A 22,579-nucleotide genomic window follows, 5' to 3' on the forward strand; every position below is an offset into this window, starting at 1 on the left:
AAAGCAGTTTCAGCAAACCATCTTAACAGCACAAACCTGTTTTGAATAGCTCGATTCAACTTATTATAGTCCATAAATGGGATTCATTCATGTGGTTGCCTATAGATAGTTGTTGCTAAGTGTTAATTGTTATAACCAACATGCTAAAATGTGCAAAGTTATTTTCCTTCCAGCCTTTTTCTCAGTCACCATACAGCTTCAGACGCATTACCAGTACCCTCTGGGCTGTAGTGGGGCCAACACTGGTTTACATGTAGCACGGGAAAACCAAGACATAGCAATCCGATTTGTGATCCAACCGACGGTGACGCATATGTGGCATTTTAAATTCCCAATGCGGATTTTATCCGGACACAAGACATTTGAAGTAACAAGTGTAAACGGGACCTTAAATAACTTTTACATGCCAATTAAGAACTCATCTGTTTGTGCAAGTGGTTCTTGAAAGAGGCCCATTGTATTTTCGTACTTGGAACGCGTGTTTAAGCTGTTCATAATGATGAATCTTCAATAGCACAAATTAATTGATGAATGTCTGTCAGGTAACTACAGCAAAGCCAACAAAACTAAATCAGGTGCATGACATTACATCAAGCTTATTCCCTTTCACACTGATGTCCCTATATTACTCAAACAGGAAGCTCTTTTAGTGTCAAGTTAACACCGCCGGCACCCCCTGCTTTTATCAGCTGTCTTGGCAGACAACACGCGAGGCTTCAACCTGTGACCCGTCTCATTACAGGTCTCTGTGCCAGCAGCAGCAAGGCTTTCATGGAGAGAACTATGGGGTAATTAGGTCACTTTATCAAAGTCAGCCCTCTCAATGCCAGCCAATGTTGCTGTCTGATGACTTGGGTGACTTGCGCCAAGTCAGCAGAATCTACAACACATTAGAGAGCTGCATGCATGCCTCATTGTACCTTTCATCACAATTTAGCATGTCACTGGTAATGCATCAAATGTGAGCACTGCTGGATGTGTGTTGGGCAAACAGTGTGTCCAGAACTTTGAAGGCCTTTCCATGCACACGTCACTGAGAAAGAATTGCTCCGCAGTAGGTTGATGTAGCTTCCACCTCAACTGTAATGCAAGATTTCTTTCCAAATTGATCTTTTCAAGAATACTTGGCAACTAAACGTTACGGTTGGCATGATGCTTGTTTAGTTTGTCTCTATTTTGGAAATACAATAAATCTATGGTTATTATAATAACCAACATTTTCTTAAATAGATTTTGGAGGATAACAAGATAACTTTTGCATTAAATTTCTCAAACAAGTAGTAGAAAACCCATGCACAATCAGCCCAGTATGCTGGAAAGAGTTATGAGCCATTTAAATTGGACATGACTTTAACTAGAAAAGTCCGAAAGATTGATCCCCTGCTGTCCTGCGTCAGTCCACAGCCGCTTTAAACAGTGATCGTATGCAAGTCAGCCGTATCCCGCTGTTTCTTCAGATATGTTTTAAACACTCTGCACACTACAGTGTCAACAGTCAGACCACACACTTCTGGGATTAATAAAACCGGAGCTATTAATGAATGGCACCGTTAAAAGATGAAGGCTCGGGAGTTTAATACTGCATGTTTATGTGTGGAAAGAGAGTGACGGAGGGAACGAGAGAAGGGTTAATTTGAAAAAAAAGTGGATAATAAACTGAAAGAGAAAAAAAAAGTACAGAGAAATTGACGTTGAATTTCCAAATGAGTATCCAAAGTGGAGGCGATATGTGGAAGGTTTCAAGGGCTTGGAGCGCGCGGGATGTTGCATTTGACAGTTGGCTGGGGATTATGCCAGCCGTCCTACATGGATCCAAACAGATCGCATGAAGGCCAATCAATCATAGCTAGAACATGTTCCCAGGAATTTAAGTTAGTTACAGGGAAATTAGAAGAAAACTTAAAGTAAATACAGAAAGTAACCCCCTGGATTAGCTATTGTGGCTAACTGCGTTTGGATTTCAGTCCGGGGTAACTTTCCATGCGATTTTTTTTTTTTTTGCTGGACTTTGTATTAGCATCAGCCACAGTTCAAATGGCCATTGACATGGGAAAAGGCATGTATACATAAATGCTTGAATTTGACTTAACCCTCTTGTTGTCCTCGGGTTGAATTTGACCCTGTTTGAAAACGTTTTTAATATCAGATATATGGATTTATTTCAAGCAAATTGCACAAAAAGTACACACATGGTTCCATAGAAATGCTCTGAGTATAATTAAAAATCGGTTTAAAAAATGAAATTGTTTCAAAACAGTATCCTGACTAAACTTTGACATATACCAGTCCGGGATTCTCTCAACATATGTTCCTCTGATTTTAACTGTTAGTCAAAATAATTCATAATTTCAGCTTTTTTTAACTCCAAGAATAGATATAATTTCAAAATTAAGTGTAAAACTAAGGCCGGCTACAAACTGGATGCATGGCGTGAGCGTGGCGTTTCTGTTGCGTTCTATGTCTTTGCACAACAGAAACGTGTCTGACGCGGCACTGCTGCTGCTAGCCTTGTCTGTACGTGTCTGTTTCCCATTGATTACTGCACTCAAGCAGTATTATACTTCATGTTAAACATAAATATATACTGATTTGATAACAGCAAAGACAACGTCGGCAGTATTGACGGCAAAATAGGCTACAGAATATTTTGTTCTATATTGACAGGTGCAATATTTGAAAAGAACATTTTTATTTATTTTGGTAATGCAACACCATACAAATATATACATGGTACAAATGTAATACATGTATCATGACAACATGAAAATACAAACAATAGAAAATAAAACAACAATGAAATAAAACAAATAAAAGGCAGCCAAAAAAGGAACCTGCGCAGCATTCTCATACCCATTACATACACACTGTTACCCACAAATATAAACACACATTTGTGTGCCTGCCCATCCATAATCAATATTTGAAAATAAATAATTATTTATTATTATTTTTCTAAATTACATTTATATCTGCATTTATGTCAAAACCTATAGACGTTCAAAAATCAAAATGTCATTTATTAAATGTATTTGTGTCAAAATGACATATAAACATCTTTTCCTATTTTATTTTGAATGGAAACGCTTCCAACACGCTTGCGTGTCGCGTGTAAAAATAGGCGTTGGTTCTATTTTTAGCATGTACTCGCTTTCGGCCCGGCTTCGAGCCGCGCCTGAGACATGCGTGTCATGCAGGCAGTGTGCAAGCTCTAACCTCTTAACATGGGAGCCGAAAAACAAAAAAGGACACGCCACGCAGCAGACACGCTCACTCCACGCATCCAGTGTGTAGCCGGCCTGATAGGTCGGTGTTAGTGATGAATCTGGTGGTAAAGAAAAAAAATAAGAGCGCAGAAAAAGCGACAGAAACTTCAAAAAAGCGTCAAGAACGTTGAAAAAAAGAGTCTAGAAAAGGGTACATTTTCGATCGATTTATCAGGGAGGACAGGACAACACAAGAGTTCATTTAAGTTTTCTGGTTGAAGCCAAGAAATCAGCCTGACCACTTCAGGTTGGTGTAAAAGGCAATTAGATGTTTTTCATTGAGTTTATATAAACAAAGTTTTTCTTTTTCTTTTTACTTACAAGGAAATGTAGAAGCAGAAGAGGCCTTTCTTGTTGTTTTAGTCGGGCTTGTCAAATGCAGGTGTGACTCATAACCTTAATTAGGTCTGAGCTGGTGTTGACCTTACTGGAACACGTGAGTGTGGCAGGGCCATCGTTAGTGGGATCAGTTGCACCTGTGCTTCTCCTGCCAGGACTCAGTGTGCACCATATTATGCTACGTTTATACGTGGCCGGCTATTTTCATAAACATTTCAACCTCTCCGTTTTCAAAAATAACATTGTGCACAGCTGTCAGTTTTCAGAAAAGTGTTCATTTACACGTACCTGTGTGTGTGTGTGTGTGTGTGTGTGTATATATATATATATATATATATATATATATATATATATATATATATATATATATATATATATATATATATATATATATATATGCAGTCAATGCCGTCAAGAGCATGCCAAAACTGTAGGTGGCAGTGTAACGAGAAACTCAAGCCCACGTTAGCCAATCAGAATCCCGAAAATAGCAACAACTGCAGCAAATCACTTCCTCGGCTGCCTAAACTGTTTGTCTCAGTTTACATGCAAACGTGCAAACAAAGTTTTCCAAAATTTCCACTCTGGCCGGAGTTTTTAGAAAGAATCGCTTTCAGGGGCGAATTCTCTGTTTGCGTGTAAACAAAGGGCACAAACATAGGGAAATGTCTCAGTTTTTTAAAATAACCATGTACGTGTTAACAGGGTATAAGAGGTCCAAGAAATGTCTACAATTTAGTTAGGCCCCGTTTACACGAAGGGAAGACGCAGATATTTTCCTGCGGTTTGGCCTCTCATTTACACGAAAACCCCGTTTATCACAGAAATTGATTATTTCTAAAAACTCCGGCCAAAGTGGGATTTTGGAAAACTTCGTTTGCACGTTTGCATGTAAACTGAGACAAACGGAGGTTTAGGCAGCCGAGAGAGAGAAAAAGGATGTGATTGGTTGCCATTGTTGCTATTGTCGGGATTCTGATTGGCTAACGTGGGCTTGAGCTTCTTGTTACACTGCCACCTACAGGTCTGGCGTGCTCTTGACTGCATTGACAGCATATACGGGTACATATAAAAGAACACTTTTCTGAAAACTGAGAGGTTGAAATGTCCGTTTATGAAAATAGCCGGCCACGTGTAAACGTAGCAGTAGTTTTCAAATTTAATTCCCAGAGCAGATTCATAGATACCTGTAAGTGCCCATTTTATGATTCATCTTAGGCATTAAGCCACTGTACTTACTTAAAATGTATGTACAATTAGAGAATCAAAATAGTTGTAAATTACCGCAAAAGCACAAAATCAGCTCATTTTAAGGGCTGTATTAGTCAGTATGTGCCCTGCCAATATTCCTGTGGCCTTAGAAAGACAATGTAAGCTGGAATTGTTTGAAAAATCTATAAATCAACAGGAGATAGAATAGAGCTTAAATGAATTTTTAGAGCAATTAAACGGTGTAGTTGATTAGGGAATAATTCAGTTGTTAGAGGGCGGAGGTTAGTTTATTGGAGATCTATTTTCAATTGACCACAGAAGACTCTACTGAGAGAAGGAAAGTCATACCAGACTTTAGCAATGCAGAAAATAAAACCAGCCATCCTTTTACTTCTTCCATGCTATTCATCAACCTGTTGCTTCTAAAATCACACACATGCTTGTGTTAAGTTGGCTAAAAAACTATAGTTATTTGCTGCTGAGTGCGTGAATGTGTGGTCATCCATCATTTAAAAGCAGATGCAGCCTCCGCTCTAGCATGCTTGCTTGCAGTTTGAGTTGTGTGATTGATCGGGAAGTCAATTATGGAACGATTTAGAAATAGACCAGGCGGGGACGGGTAAAATGAAGCTCACTCGCTTTAATACCACAAATGACTCTCTTGCTGGAATTGGCTTATCTTCTTATACCAAGCAGAATTGGATTTCTCAGACAGTTTCCTCCCTTGACAGGCAATATGCGCTCATCCATCAATAAGCACACCCCCCTTTTTGTGTAAAAGGCACTCTCTCTTATCCTTTGTGTACCACCTTTCAGCATCCAAATCAATATCCAATTTTTTTCCAGTCTCATTTCCTCACTGCTTCTCCAAATGTTGTACTCCATGAACTGGCCCTTTTCAACCTTATTATCGACAAGTGGCTCTCTGTACCAAGCTGTACCTACACTTCCTCCCTCAGCCAACCTCTTGAGAGAACATGCTTTTCCATTTGAGATGTGGAGAAATCAACTGGAGCCAGTATAGGTCACGCGAGTCAATGCTAAACCTCTTATTTTAATCCTAACATGGGTTTGTTATGGATAACTTGTGTTTTCCATCATGGTTCTTAAAATAAGACGCAAGCTTATACTCTTTCATGCTCATTGTAAGAGAGGGAATATTTCTCTCAAAAGTTTATTAATGAGACAAATGAAAGCTTGTTCTTTGTGCTCTGCGTAGTTCGTATCTGTCTATTGTGCAATTAATTTAAAGCAGATTATACAGTGAGTCTAAATTATTGCTGTAGTAGAGTAAACTCACTAGAGATCAAAAGAAAAGTAGGGCTACACTGGATCAACACTTTGAGTTATAGAAGCTAATACTGTATGATAACTACTTGACTACTAATATGTTAACGTCTCCTGTCCTGGGCTATAATACCACACAGTATAAACAGCATTTACATTATGAAGGCATGCATTTGTGTGCGCACACACACACACACACACACACACACACACACAGCTCTAATTCCCCCTGGCCAGGTTCAAATAGAGTTCATATTAAGTATTACTGGTGCTCAGAAAGAATAAATGGGCTCGGAAATTAGGAAGTGAGCAGCATCATTGTGCTCATCACACATGATGTTTTGTCGTTTTTTAGTCCATTAGGTAAACTCTGTTAGTAACATGAATAACAAGCACTTTTTGCTCAGGACCATGCCAGGCTGTCTCTGTCAATAAGCCTGTATGACATTTTAGTTTAATCGGTATTTATTGAAAGAAATGAAATCAGATGTACTTAATCTTGAGCAAAACACAACACTTAATCAGATTTAAGCAGTAATTGATTTCAGAAAGCATATCAAAATGTTGTTTTGAAGAAATCTGACGGAGCAGACAGAAGATGTATCGCTGTCTTACGGCTACGCATTCCCGTTTCTGTAATTTAACAAGCCAGTGATCTAAGGTCAAGAAGTCAAGGATGTGATCGCACAACCTTGTCATGTCTTTGCAACTGTAACTCAAACTGTAGACTTCCAGACACATATATAGTCCAATTAGAGCAACTGAAATGAATTATACTGTAGTTTTGACCCTGGGGAGTCTGGCTTTGAATCTAATTTGCACCAAAGACTGATTTTCCTAGAGAGTCACCAACCAAATGTCCTCTATGTCTCCTTCCAAATATGTATCAATACAGCCATTAGGAGTTTAACACGATTTTATGTTTATAAAGGGACCATTCAGTAGGGGCCGCTGCAGTGACAACCGGTTGGCATGTGATAGTTAGTTTAAAGGTGTTGCGTGACAGAGGACCTAATGGTGATCATGCTGCAGAATTAATGCTCTTATGAGATGTAAACAGCATCTACATACCAACACAATGAGTCCTAAGCTGATTACCAGTCACACTCTGAAATCCTGACAGGCAATGAGGAGAGACTTAGAGAGAAAGCCTCTCATGCTTCAAATTTACTTCAAAGTTGACCTGAACTAGGTCAGAACTGAGTGGAGTGTGGTTTACGAACATATGGAAAAATAGTAGAAGAAAATCTTCATTTCACGTGGTAATTTTTGTCTCTTTTGTTTGGTTTTTACCCTGTTATCCTTTATAAAATGTTCTTAAAATTTTCGAAATTATTGGCAAATGCAAATGTGAAATTCAAAATACATAATGTGTCTTTCCCCAGTTTGAATGACATATTCCATTAAAAAAAGATTATATCTTGATGTAAACAGTCACATTGTTGCTGACTGAAAGTGACATCCAGTACAGCGCACAGCTGTCCAAATCCAAATGAAATGTTTTTCACCAGTTTGAATATGTCAAATTTCTCTATTTCCATGTAAATAGAGCTGTGTTGATTCTGGCTATGGTGCATTTTAATTTTAAGAAGTATGCTAGCATTACAAAGAACTGTATAATTGTACGTGAGTGCGGTTTATGCCCCAGGCAGCTATCAAAAACATTCCAGAGATTGCTTTGCACAGTTTCTTTTTCTATATGGGATGGTGGGATAATATATTTCAGAGCTTTTTATTTTCTTTTTTTCAAAGGTGGCTTTATAAATCAAACCCTAACAGCTCACACTGAAATACTGGAACATCCTTCTTAATAACTTGTTGTCTACAGAGACCACCAATACATTTATAGGACCACTGTTGCTCTGATCCAGACCCATAACTTGACAGGTATTAAAATAGCCTTCTGAAATGAAAACCAATTCAGGTGCTCTGGAACAAAATATTGTGACTTTGACTAAGCTCTTCTGGACTGAAATGTTGATTTAGGTGTTTTCCTTTAGCGTGACTTTTTCTCTCTCTCTGCTCTTTCAGAAAAAGAACATCAGTGTTTTGCTGAGTCTCGCCGTGCTGGCTTCCTGGGGAGTGATTCTGCTGTCTGCTCGCCTCTACTGGATGGGCAATAAGCCTCCGAACTTCTCCAACTCTGACAACCCTGCAGCTGACTCGCCACATTTTCTCACTCGAACACTAACATTCCTCCACTTGCCGGTCGCCAACGTCTGGCTGCTGCTCTGCCCCGACAAACTCAGTTTCGATTGGTCCATGGACGCTGTGCCCTTGGTTAGGTCCTTGGCTGACTGGAGGAACCTTCACACTGTTGCCTTTTATGGAGGATTTATCCTCCTGGGTTTGTTTGGCCTTCGTGGCCCCGCCTCCAAAGCCAAGGAAACCAATGGAAAAGCCTATGTCACTAATGGGAAATCAATCACCAATGGGAATGGTTACCATGCCCCTGACACAAACCATAACACAGACCAGGGGCCGCCAAAGACCACCCTGAACGGGTCAGCTGGACTCCACCACTGCCCTCCACGGACGCCCCTGCCCCCTACAGAACACCTAGTACTATTTTCGTTAGGCATCCTCTCATTGCCTTTCATCCCAGCCACAAACCTATTCTTTTATGTAGGTTTTGTCATTGCAGAGAGGGTACTATACATCCCCAGTATAGGCTTTTGTTTACTGGTTGCTGCTGGTGCAAGAACCTTGTACGTCAGACAGAGGACTAGAGGCTGCAAGGCCTTACTGTTGTGTCTCTGTACAGGACTAGTGCTGCTGAATGGACTCAGAACTGTTCAAAGAAACAGTGACTGGAGCAATGAGGAGAATCTCTACAAGTCTGGGATTAGTGTGAATCCTGCTAAAGGTAAGAGAAGGGCGGCGTTTATCCTGAGAGATGGGCAACAAACTTCAATACTGTTTAAGTACGGACAGAAACCTCTGCGTAGGAGTATCAAAAACTGTCAAGCACCAAAAGCTGATTTAAAGAAAGGCAGTGTAACCTTTGAATGAAGAAATAACGTATTATTCGTCTTGAATGAAAAGTTGGATTTATAATCATAAGCAATAAACACACACATTTAAATGCACTCACATCTCTGCTTTGGGGACTGCAACACAGTTAAGTCGGCAGAGAAATCCACAATATGACTTTCTGCTCCTCCACGCAAAACTGGATTTGTAAATACACACAGAAGTCATTCAATCAATCAATGAACGTAAGCAATACTATTTACAAATTGTAACAAAGGTGTTTGTGATAATTTGTCATTGAATTACCTGATTTATTCAACCTTATTATTATTATTGGCAAGCAATAGCACTATCTTTAAATGAATACCAGCATTGAGTTTTTCCGCTCTGAAAGTGCAACTTTTGACTGACACGTGTCTCCCATAGCCTGGGGAAACTTGGGGAACGTACTGAAGAACCAGGGCAAGATGGCGGAAGCGGAGAAAGCATACAGAAACGCTCTGCACCACCGAGGGAACATGGCTGACATGCTGTATAACCTGTGAGTGTTAAAGGCGACCGCTCCCACTCCTGTTTGCAAAGTCTTGACACAAACGAGTTGCGATTCCTCCCATCCATCACTTGATGTTGCAGTGGCAGAACAAGAAAGGCGGAAAGGGAGAAGGGGAACAGGCATACAGAGAGAGTGACAGACATGAAGAACCTAAAAAAAAAAAAAAATAGATCTAATACATGAGGATAGAAGCAAGTGAGCCAAGTGTGATGCAAGAGTGTAACAAAGAGGAAATAACTTTGTCCCTGGTGGCTCTTTGTACTTTCTGCTACTGATTTGATTAGTCTTGGTTTGCAGGGCCTGTGGGAGGACACAAAGCCGCTTCCAATCCTGCAACATAAGAGTGTCAAAGGTGCCAAAACCTCAAAGCAGAGCCATGTCTCCTGCTCTCATGCTGACACTGTTTTTCTCCCTACTTCTCTGTTCCCTCTCAAGTTACGAGTGTCAGGAAGCTGGCAAAGCAACATAGGGAGAAGGGAAAACAGAATGATGATGTTCATTCTTTGAAACTGAGGTGCTATTTGAATATGATGGATGGTTGGGTATATTGGGAGTAATGCATTGGTATATTGGGTAAGGGATACAGAAGCTGCTACAGTTTGTTGTTTTATTTCCCAGCGTTCACCCAAAGTCCCCTTGTCACTTTGACGCGCTGTCATTTTAGATAAACCTCCACAGATTCAAAATAACAAGACAAATCTTAGTCATGCAGTTTATGGTGTTGTAAAATGTCTCACGCTTTTGTCTTGTTTTCTGTCTATTAGTGGCTTGCTGCTGCAGGAGAATGAGAATTTTTCTGAGGCACTGCATTATTACAAACTGGCCATTGGGAGTCGGCCAACACTGGCATGTAAGTGAACTTAAAAAAGAAAATCTCATTTTGCAGCGGTGGTCATGATCAGGGGAAGAGTTGTCAGCGATTAGATGTTCTCGCACATTACTCGATTTTGGTATTTGGTGTTTATTTATTAGTCAGATGTGAGTTAAATGTCCCTTATTGGACCACCATTATGGTCCAATTTGAATGCTGAACTAGATATTCTTATGCCACGTGCTCATTTGGAGGGCCATATTCAGGTTATTTCAGCTTGACGGGGAAATGATGAGATTCAATCTCACACTTGAGTGCTCGCATGTGAGATGAGGGTTTGTCTTTTACTGTACCAAGGACAATTTCATGAAAGAAACAGGGCAGGCTCCAGACTAGTTTTCCAAGTTGATAAGTTATCTTTAATTCTTCCCCAGCTTCATCTCCTTTTAGCCCAATTTCTTTTTCTTACTTACTTTTCTTATGGTAATATAATCTGCCTTTGACCTCTGTCCTGTCTCCTTTTTGTTATATTATTGCATGTCCATCTTCCCCAACTATCTTTGTATATAGTCCACATCTTCTCCACTCTTAAATACAGAAGGTTTTCACTGTCTTGATTATATAATAAGCAAAGAATATGCATTTTTGAGTTTGACAGCTTTAGAAAATGACTTTAGTTGTTTGGATTCTAATGTTCAATGAATGCACAATGAATGTGTGAGGGACAGCAGGATCTTATCTTGTGTTTTGGAATTTTAATTTAATCAACATCTTCTCCTCTTCACAGCAGCCTACTTGAACACAGGAATCATCCTGATGAACCAGGGCAACCTAGAGGAGGCCAAGCGCACCTTTCTGACTTGTGCCGACATTCCAGATGAGAACTTGAAGGACCCCCACGCCCACAAGAGCTCTGTCACCAGCTGCCTGTACAACCTGGGAAAACTGCTCCATGAACAGGGCCAGCAGGAGGTTCGGACTACAAGTTTCACCATTTAGAATTTAACAGGAAACCGTTTAGATCGCAAAGCCTGTTTTCACAAAGAGTCCCTAGTCAATTACAAGGCCTGTATGATACTGATGTAAAACAAAAACTAAGTTAACCTTTGTCCTCCGCTTCAGGAGGCCCTGTCTGTTTATAAGGAAGCGGTACAGAAAATGCCCAGACAGTTTGCACCACACAGCCTTTTCAACATGATGGGTAAGTTTCACCCTGAATCTTTGTTTGAAATGCAGAAACTGAAATTGCAGGAAAACACATTTAACTACTTTGGTGACACCTACTTTGAAATGTTTATTAGTATTCTAATGAGGTAACATAACCATTTTATTATGAAAAACAACGTCATGCTTGTTTTATAACGTAAGTAAAACAATGTAGACCTGAGACAAGTTTGGCTTAAGTTCCAGCGATGAATTTTACATGTTAGTTTCCATTTAAGATGTTTGTTTTCCATTTTATCTGAGCTTTGAATTATATCAACAAATTGACATCAACTTATTTCACACAAAAAAAAAACCTCCAGAAGACTTGGACCACCTGTTTGAGTCCAACACTGTGCAGACTTTGTGTTCTCTTGCAGAGGATTGAAGCTAATCCGTGCAATAAATCACATCGCTCTCTCTGTTATTATAACACTAATAACATTATTGGAAGCTCATCGTGACAGCATAGCTGAGATTGTTGGGAGATGTCTGCAAATATTTCTTGGCTAAATGAGAATGGGAAGTGTGTTTTGTCAGATGGAGGGAGGGGCTGATGGAGTGTTTGCATTAGTGCGATGTCCAGGGGAATGATGTCATTTTACCCCAGGGGCCAACAGCATGTCCTCAGATCAAACCAAATCTCACAGAGGTTTAAACAAAACAATTGTTCTCTCAGAGAAAACTGTGTTTACTTCCCAACACTGGGGTATTTATTCAGCATGTGAGGAATGCTGACCCTATGGATAAGAGGCAGAGTTCAGTTCATCTGTCCTGCACCTGTTAGGGAGCGATTCTTTGAGAAGCATTGTAGAATGTGGCTTAAACAGGTGGTTCACAGGAAACTAGTGTGTCAATAATAAAAGTAAAAAAGGATAAAACAGCCGTATTTGTTTTTTTAGTTGAAAAATAATGTAGTAAAGTAGACCCTATAGACCATTATTATATTTTGGAAGCATGAAATCATGTATTTTCGCTGCATTTATTGATATTATTATTTCATAAACTCGTATGACATCCGAAAAGAATCATGTTCTGTATGAGGATTCCTGCTTCATGCAACACCTTGCAGGCCTTGAAAAGCTTTCCGTAGTTGGAAATTGATTTTAATCATTATCATCCTAAATAACTAATCTTGATCTGTGTTGTGTTTCAGGAGAGGCCTACATGAGGCTGAACAGGCTGGAGGAAGCAGGCCACTGGTACAGAGAGTCCCTCAGGGCCAAGCCTGACCATATCCCTGCCCACCTCACTTATGGCAAACACCTGTCCATCATTGTAAGTCCCATTACTGACACACACAGTAAGAATCATAAGGCAGGCCAAAGCATTATCTTAGAAACAATTGCAGTGGTTAACAACCTGGCAGAGTGTAATTAAACATGGGCCTGAAGTGGCAGCGTGGAGTGATGAATAATGCATATTGAGTGACTTATGGGAGCAAGCAACCCTTCCTATCGATTCCTCCGCAGAGCCTGGAGAACTGTGATGATTGTTATGAGGCGTGAGCTTCCGACTCTGAAAGGTGCATGCTTAACAAACTACTCTCCCCTGATCAGAAATCAGCTTGAGGACTTGTGATGCATTCATGGATATAGTGTTTGACCTTGAGCACAACTACTTGGATGAAAAAAGGATCACACAGTGTGAAAGAAGAACTGATTGAAGCGATAAATATCTTTCCGGTGGCCTTGGATTGACCCTGATCCAGAACTGATGCCAAATAGTTTTAATAAACCAGTCAAATAGTGGCTTTAATTCACGCTTGACGTCTGAGGGTCACAGACGTGGGGAGTTTGTCTGCTGTGGATGAAAGCAACCCCTATGTGATTGGATGAGCACCAGATTATGTTTGTTTTCCTTCCCTCACTCTGTGTATCTGTATGTACATGTGAGTGTTAGAAGACATCAAGGGCACGCAAGTTTTCCCAACTTCTCCCAAATGTTACCTTGCCCTTCTCGTGTTTTTTTTTCTGCAGGGAAAACTCCCACTTCCCGTCCTCCCGCCACCTCTCCCATTCCATAAAAACAAAAACAGGTGTATGATACAACAGATGTGTTCACAGCTGATTTAAGTTTAGATGTAGGAGTTGAACTGCGTGCTCTCTGTTACCCCCCATGACATGTTTGACCCCTTCCCTTCCACAGCCTTGGGTGCTGAGGAAACCAACCTACAGTGCCTTACATACTCGCAGCCGCAACCGTCACAGGCTTTAAACCTTAGTTCTGATCATTTCCTCTCTTTGTTGAAAGATTTGAAGATATACACAGCACGCACATACGCACATACACACACACATACATGTAAAGAACAATTTCAAGATAGCGTCGGCCAGTGTGGCTGGACATCTGCTGTGCTACCTCAGGCTTAGGACTGCAGATCCATGCAGGGACTCTCAGAGAGCCCCCCCTTCATTACTACAGGGCTTAGTGAACAGGAGATTGGATGGACCCTGGACAATGGGCCAGTGGACAGGCTTATAATGCAATTACTCCCCTTCCTTATTGAATCACTCCATCAGCTATATTTTGGGCTGTGCTGCTGGAGTCAATTGACAATACAGACACAGGGATGAAAGGTCAAACTGAAGTCTTGTCCTGTGGTTCACCCCCCACATGTGCTGCAGTGCAGTTTTTTCTTGAGTATTACTACACATCAACTTTCAAAGTGTCCATCTCCCCTTTATTAAGTCCACGCAATAATAAAGCTGGAACCTGATAGTGGTGTTGACTCATCTACATAGCAAAATACTAGTTTGCCTCCTAAAGCCACTAATTTGCCTCATTCTTCCTCCCAAAGTCAACGTGCTTACATATAAGTTGAGTGTAACATTGGAGCCCTGCTGTCTGTCAGAGAGCTCTTGCTGGAGTCAGATGGGTGTAATGTGCATTAAGGGAAGTTGTGGTAAGTCAACACGAAGCTGATTTATTAATTTGAACTCAGCTGTGTATTTAGATAGATTCCTCACTGATGCTCAATAATGCAAAAAACGATGTTACACAGCAATCCATCGGTTAAAAAAAGAGCATACCACAAATGTGTCTTTTGATAGTAGTAGTAAAAAACATAATTAACATTGAGTAGAAACCTTCCATAAATCTCTTAAATGATGACTTTTGATGGATGTCTGGGGAATGGGGTTAATTGAATGTAAAGAGAAGAGCCAAAGAAAATTGTGAAATAAGCCATTGAGGCCCGATGTTCGCTCATTCGTTTGGAGCAATTGCGGGCATAGCATGGGAAAAAGGTAATGAAGCAAACCTAATAGGCCCACTCCTCTCATATCGATGACAAGTCCATCGGCAATATGGAAGCAATCAATGCTGAAGCATGAAACAAAAGAGGTGGGGAAATTGAGCTTCATGCACACAGAAGCAATATGTTTCTCAGTTAGGTTGCAGGCACACACACACACACACACACACACACACACACACACACACACACAAACACACACACACACACACAAGCACACACCTCGGAGGTTTTTCTTTAAAGGTTAGGCATGGATGGTGGGGTACTGTATTCTTTATGAGCATCTGTTTCCTGCTGTTACCATGCTTCAACTGATGCATGTCAGTGCATTAAAATAACGCATAGCAGATACAGTAAAATACAAGTGATTTTTGTAGCTGTGTGTGTCTTTGACTCAAGATGTCCAGCTATACAGTATCCGTGTTATATACTTCTGTTGTATATACTGTTGGTATGCAAACCATTGACTAAATCTTAACCTGGGAGATGCTTAAAACACTCATGAATGAGGTGCAAAATAAAATGAATCTATGGCCCTTGTAGTCCAACACCGGAGCAGATCCCGGGAGTTTGCACTTCAGGACGGCATCCCAGCCTGCCAGAGCATACAAGCAAACGTGTTGAACCAGCCATATATCTTATGGTTTGCTTTAGGTGTTTGGACCCCACTATGCATGCCTGCAGGTCTAGTATATTTATATTTGTTATGAGTGGTTAACAAAAAGCTTGTGATCAAAGTGTGCCTTGTGCCATTGCAGAAAAACTAAATATACTAAATACAGATAACAAAATATTACAGGCAACAAAACACAATCCTCGCACATAACAAATCTTTAACTTGAATATCTAGGTAATCATCAATTTCCTTTCTTTTCCTTTTAGGGGCAGAAGACAGAAGCAGAGAAGTACTATCTGAGAGCCATTCAACTGGACCCGAAAAAAGGAAACTGCTACATGCACTATGGTAAGAAAACATATCAAAAGGTTTCCTTTTGAGAAATGGCAAACATTTTAGCAAAAACGGAATCATAAAAATAGAGATGCCAGAGCTATGAGAATAGAATTTAAAGTCCTTTTCTACCAACTATAACATGCTTGATTTTCATATAATCCAATCCTATGCCATGCTGCCCTTGTAGGCTTTACTGTAATGATCAGGCTTTACTGCCATAAGCTGTCCTCAGGATGATTATTAGGCAGGGGTCTTTAGACTCTTTTATCCAAGACCTATACTTTGGAGTGTCACCCTCCGACCCAGAGTCATTAAACACACCAGGTCCTCTTACGACTCATGTTGTAAACCACCTTGGATCCAAGTTCATAGCTTATTTTATCTGATAATAGTTTTGGAAAGAACCAAAACAGTGTGGTAATTATTAGGAAGTCTCAAAGACCCTGCTATTTTGATCATTTTTCAAAAAATAATAATCATGTTTTGGCAACGCTGGTTTTGCAGATGGTGCAAACACACATACCAACAGGCATGTATGCTATGTTTATCTGAGCGAAACAGGATCAGAGTACACTGTTTACTATTCGTAACCGAGAGTAAAACATGATACCACGTTCCGCCTGTGCTGCTGTTAATGCGGTATTTTCATATCAGTTTGGAGAAACAGGCTCCTTGCTGCTCCATGTCCCTATCTTCAGGGTATTCATAGGAAATGAAATCTGTCCTGAAAGCACCATTGTGCGTTGTCCCTTTCTCCTCTTCCTTATCTCTCTCCTTTCCTCCTGTTGCTTTCTCTGCGCTGGATATGTCGGGGTTCAAGTTTAGTTTGGTCCCCGGCGAGGGGCTGCGTTGCTGTCTTTGGACCAAGCTGTTTCCGCTTACACTCTTTTTCCCCCTCTCTGCCTATCGGGCTATTTTCTTTTTTTCAATGTTATCTTGTAGCTTCTTGCTATAGGTGATGTTTATTTGCGCTGGTCTCCTCCATTATCAAAAATCTGGCTGGCTTTAGCTATCCTGGGTTCACTGGATGAGCTCCAGGTGTGAGTGTCTGAGGAGTGATGGTATCTGTCCACATTATAACACAACGGATGCTCACACAAAAACACACATATGAGAGAGCGCAAGGAAGCAAGGAGACATAGTTTGATAGCTACAACAAGGCCCCCTTTTCCTGCCATTGTTCACAGTAACTCATTTGAATGCAAACAGTCCCTCATATGACCCGGTTCCAAATAGTCTGCTTTGGTGTGTAATGGCTTGTTTTTGGAAGCTGCACTGAGGCTTATGCAGTTAGCTTTCACTAGAAGAAAAGCCAACAGAGGAACACCTTAATGGAGCCTCCGCACATTCCCATCTTCCTACATTCAGTAACATCTGCGGCCAAGCTCAGCGTATTTTATAATTTATAGCCACCGAGGCAGGCAATTGTGGGTGCCGCACCAGGTGGTCAGACTCCCACAGGAAAACACATGAAATACCTCCCGTCTCATCTGTGTTCGCTAACGTCAGCGAGCAAAACAAAAATATTCTCTCTCACTTTTCTCTCGCTGTCTCGTCCTCCTTGTTGCATTTCCTGTGGCACTCTTCTCTTTCACTGCCTCCATTCATCATCCTTTGTCTCCCCACCGATCTCCATCTTTGTCAGTCAGAGCTTCTCTGCAAGCTTTCGAGGAGATGTGGAGATATTTTAGTGGTTAAGTGAAAACTGACATGCTGGTGGTCACCAAATTCATTCATTCAGTTTTCAGATTTTTTTTTTTTTGGATATCTGTGCCGAATTCCATGGCAATCCCTCTGATATTAGTTTATTATATTCTAGGGCTGCAACTAACGATTATTTTCATAGTCGATTAATCTGTTGATTATTTTCTCAATTAATCGATTAGTTGTTTGGTCTCTAAAAATGTCAGAAAATGGTGAAAAATGTGGATCAGTGTTTCCCAAAAGCCCATGATGACGTCCTCAAATGTCCTGTTTTGTCCACAAATCAAAGATATTCAGTTTACTGTCACAGAGGAGAGAAGAAACTAGAAAATATTCAAATTTAACAAGCTGCAATCAAAGTTGTCTTAAAACAATTACTCAAACCGACTAATCGATTATCAAAATAGTTGGCGATTAATTTAAAAGTTGACAACTAATCGATTAATCGATTAATCTTTGCAGCTCTATTATATTCACACACAAAAAAAACGAATAAGTCAACCTCTTGTTGGCCCTAGAGGAAAAATCCAGGATCACAAAAGTCGTTGGGGTTCATCAATATATGTACAAAACAATATTTGTTGAGATATTTCAGTCTGGACCAAAGTGGTGGACTGATCAACCAACCGATAGAACGACATTGCCACCCCCAAAGCCATACCACTTGCATGGCTAAAAAAGTACTTAACAAAATGTCTGCTCCCCCTAGTAGTAAATGCTCTCTCTCTCTCTCTCTCTCTCTCTCTCTCTCTCTCTCTCTCTCTCTCTCTCTCCCCCTCCCTCCAGGTCAGTTTCTGCTGGAGCAGTCTCGTCTTGGCGAGGCGGCAGAGATGGCGGAGAGAGCTGCAGAGCTGGACAGCTCAGAGTTTGATGTGGTCTTCAGTGCTGCTCACATGCTCAGGTTGGCTAAACTGCTGACATACAACAACCGCTTGCAAGTGGAGTTTCCCTACTTAAAAAAAGAATACAGTACAGAAACATTTGAATGATCGTAGATGTCAAGAAATGTTGTGGTTTTTGGACTTCTGTAGTTACACCCGTTGCTGCTGTGCCACTTCGCCATTTGTGGGTTTATTCTTTCCCACTGCTGCCATTTAATAACCATCTTTGAAATATAAATTATACCAATGTTATAGAATGGTAAATGTCCTCTCTATGGAAATAGCTGCCATAAAAGCTGTTATGTATTACATATATAAACAGCAGTACGGTTTCAGTCCATCATAGTGATGTTGCAGTCCAGGGCTTGTAAAGAAGCCATTGGAGAATTTTCCTTCAGAGTTTGGCAAGCACGTGCACAGACAGCGTATGAGTCTTAAAACGTGTCAAAGGGACTGCAAATTCTATTCCCAGGCAACTCAAGGAAATATTGGAGCAAGTGCCTTCATTACTTTTTGCTCTACATATCTGGAAAAGTCATTGCTGCTCTCTAGCATCCATCTAAATGCAACACCACAAAGGATTTGTAAAAAGTTAAGAGTCTCAGGGTTTGGCTGAGTTTTATTTTTTGGAAAGAGCAAATCTAAATGACAGATCAAACTGGTCTAACTGGTTATTTTCATCTGAGAATGTAAAATCCAAATGGATTAGGATTATGGTTTAATGAATGGGGGACACACCTGCCATAAGATGGATTCATTGATAATAAAGGTAAGCTACATATATATATATATATATATATATATATATATATATATATTTATATATTTTTGTATACGCAGAGCTTTCGCCGTAGCCTACGTAAGTGGCCTGATATTTATATTTGTGCGCTGGTGTGTGCGTCAAGCCGGCGTGTGTGTGTGTGTGTGTGTGTGTGTGTGGGGAGTGTGTGTTAGAGCGAAGGAGAAAGTGAGAGAGTGACGGCGATTAGCTTCGGAGCGAGTAGCGACTCTAGAGTCATAGTGAGAGAAATAAAGTTAACCCTCTCCTTGATTTCATGTTGTTTATGGAGAAGGAGAACCAGGAAATGAGTCAGGTGAAATGCAACGCTACCAAGCCACGGACTGAGCGACGTGCATCGCTGCGATGTGTAGTTACATTTTTTTCAAGAGGTGCACATCAGGCTACGGCGTAGGGTCCGGCGTAGACGCAGAGGGGTCTGCGGGGGTACGCCGTCGATTCGACGCAGAAGCATAAAAAGGCTTTAATAATGACCCAATAATCCAGTTTGATGGAAGGCTTTCATTAAAATACTTTGCATGTTACCAGCCCTATATTCCATTGCAGCCAACCACTCTTATGTTTAAAATATTGTGTTGGGAATTTGCTAATGAAACGGTTAGTTTTTTACATATTTTGGGGTGAACCATAATGGGGTTTTTTTGCTCAATTTTACTTTCCTTAAAGCTTGATCTCCTGAATCTTTCTTGACTCTCCAACACTTGACCAAACAAAGACCAAGGAAGCACACTGGAAGATAATGACTATGATAGTCAGTCATGAACTCCAGTGAACCCCTGATAAAGTGTTAGATTCTCAAGGCATATTTTAATTGAGTCACAGTCTAATAAATATTAATTACCATGTCGGTTTCCTTGACTTTATTAACTTTGGCACTGCAAAGTCTGGTACTCTTTGGATAAAATTGTATGTATGGAGCAGATTAACTGATGCTATTTTATGAACCCAGGTGTAACATGTACAGTAAGGGAGGACTGGTTGGTCAAGTGTTTCTGGCATTATAGAAACCTCCATATATCTCTCTTCATCATACTCTGATAAGTAATAAGTAAGGTGTAATAGACATTAAGATAGTCAACGTCCTAGCAGGGCAATCAATGCCCCAATACGAAATCTAAGATGCATTATCACACTTATTACACAGCTAAAAAAAAATCACCTGACACAGAACATTGTTTTCTAATGATTCTATTAGAAAGTGATGTTACAAGCCTATATGAAAAAATATTTCAACATTGCTTTAGCCGAAGAAGGATCTGTTACACCCAACAGAATTTTGGTATGGGCTAGTGTTATTTAATTAGAAATGAATTACGAACTGTAAACTTTTGTGTCATCCTATATTTAAGGCTCTTTTTCAAGAGAGTCCTGTGCACAAGAAAAGAACAAAAAAATACAGTATAAGCATAGACACAGAAATTCACAACATGCAACTTACATATCAAAAAGAGATTTTAATTAAGTATAGAATTTAAAACCAGTTTTCTAAGACAGAGATGCTAAAGTTTTTAAATATCCTGTGGAGATAGGTCTGGTAATGCGGAACTAAATATCCCGTGACCTGACTTCATAATTACTGTAGAGAGCAGAGGTGGCTAGGCGTGTTTTTCAAGCAGAGACTTACAGTATAGTGTGCTGTGCAACCATCCCACCTTTTCATCACCTGTGAGGATACAATACAATGTTCTGTGCCGGAGTCCTGATCATTGTAGTAAAGTTAACCTAATATTAACATGCAATGAATCTGACTTTTCCAATGAAAATTAAGCTGTACGATAAGGAATGAATACAATTATCGCTAATTTGAAATTAGTAGAATAATTATTAACATGATATGCCACATTCTTACTCTTCTTTTTTCTCTGTTCTTCTTTCTCTTCAGACAGGCCAGTCTTAATGAGGCAGCAGAGAGACAGTATGAGGGTGCAGCCAGTCTCAGACCAGATGTAAGTACCTGGACTGGTGGGCCTGTTAGCACTTATCATGGAAAAGCACACACACACACACACACACACACACATACACACACACACATACATACATACATACACATATACACACACACACACACACACACACACACATGCCTGCACTGTAAATTCAATTTACGACATTCTGCGTGTTACCCATCATTCTGACATTATATTATAGTGCTGTTGTTCCTGGCAAACAGAGAATATAAAATGGAAACTGGGTTCTGCTCGTGGCTGTGTACGGGTGCCTCTATGTGCTTATGCAAACACAAAGATCCCAAAGACAGACGAGTTCAGTGGTAAACTGTTGCCAGTTATGGAATTCATACATTCAGCTTCAGAGTACATACTTGATCATCACAGTATAGTTTAACAGACAAAGCCTTGAGGGATATCATGTCTCTCAATGTCAGCACATGCGGTGGAGGAAGTTGGGAGCTATTATATCCCGTTTCTGCCAAGCATCAATCAGTCACTTCAAAGGGAAAGGGTCTGGGAGAGGTAGAGTCATTGGAACCCCTGTGTTTTCAGACAAGACCTAGAAGGAGCTTACTGCAGTCATTTGTCATGTTAGTCTGCTTAGTGACGGTCTGCTCTGTGACTTATGTTGCCACAGGAGAGATAGGATTAGACTTTCATCTTCATGCCCTTCACTGGAGGGGCTAGTGTTATATCACCACACCCTTCATAGCAGTGTTTCCCTATCTTTTTTTGTTTGACGTACCCGCACAGCCCTGTCAGGTGAATACACACCAGTCCTCATGTTCCTAATGTGTTCATTTGAATTGATTATAAACTGGATGGGATTTAACACTTTGAATTATGTAAAGCAATAATGCTTTCATACAATTGAACTAATTTTAAGGTCAATTGCAAACTTGCAGAGGCAGAAGCTGGACCATTTATCCATGATTTTAACTTTTTTTTTAGCTACATTTTATTACTTTGATCCAAATATTTCAACTATTTCCATTCATACTTTTAGATAACTATTTCAGTCCTTGATCCATTACAATATGTTTAGCTAACTAAGTCAACTTTCCATTCATACTTTTCATTCAAGTGTTAGACCTCTCTGCTAGCTTGCTAACTGGTTTGCGCTCCCTCTCCCGCTCAATGGCAACGTTGTGTTCAGGTGTATATTTCTTTTATTTTTCACATTAGTCCAGCTGCTCTACAATTTTTCCACGTACACCCTGGCAACTGCAGACAGCCCCAATATGAACACGTACTGGCTGGGAATCAGTGCTTTAAAGCGTGTGCCAGCTTTTAAGAAAAGGTCTGCCTGTCTTGTTTATATACTGTTTAAGCCTTAAAAGATGAGCAAATCCATGGAAGATGGGAATACTGGTTGTCCATTTTAATTTGGAAAC

General features: G+C 40.3%; 1 protein-coding gene across 1 annotated transcript in view; it reads left to right on the forward strand.

Moving 5' to 3' along the window:
• The window catches only part of tmtc2a (transmembrane O-mannosyltransferase targeting cadherins 2a), a 55,299-nt gene that overhangs the window by 29,337 nt on the left and 3,383 nt on the right, over positions 1–22,579 (forward strand). Inside the window, exons 3-11 of the mRNA XM_028570781.1 lie at positions 8,133–8,967; positions 9,501–9,615; positions 10,392–10,477; positions 11,226–11,410; positions 11,561–11,639; positions 12,798–12,919; positions 15,780–15,861; positions 18,340–18,454; positions 21,116–21,179. Of these exons, the coding sequence (XP_028426582.1) occupies positions 8,133–8,967; positions 9,501–9,615; positions 10,392–10,477; positions 11,226–11,410; positions 11,561–11,639; positions 12,798–12,919; positions 15,780–15,861; positions 18,340–18,454; positions 21,116–21,179 (1,683 nt within the window). The remainder of the gene's footprint in view (positions 1–8,132; positions 8,968–9,500; positions 9,616–10,391; positions 10,478–11,225; positions 11,411–11,560; positions 11,640–12,797; positions 12,920–15,779; positions 15,862–18,339; positions 18,455–21,115; positions 21,180–22,579) is intronic.

Source organism: Perca flavescens, chromosome 23, assembly GCF_004354835.1.
Source record: "Perca flavescens isolate YP-PL-M2 chromosome 23, PFLA_1.0, whole genome shotgun sequence".
NCBI lineage: Eukaryota > Metazoa > Chordata > Actinopteri > Perciformes > Percidae > Perca > Perca flavescens.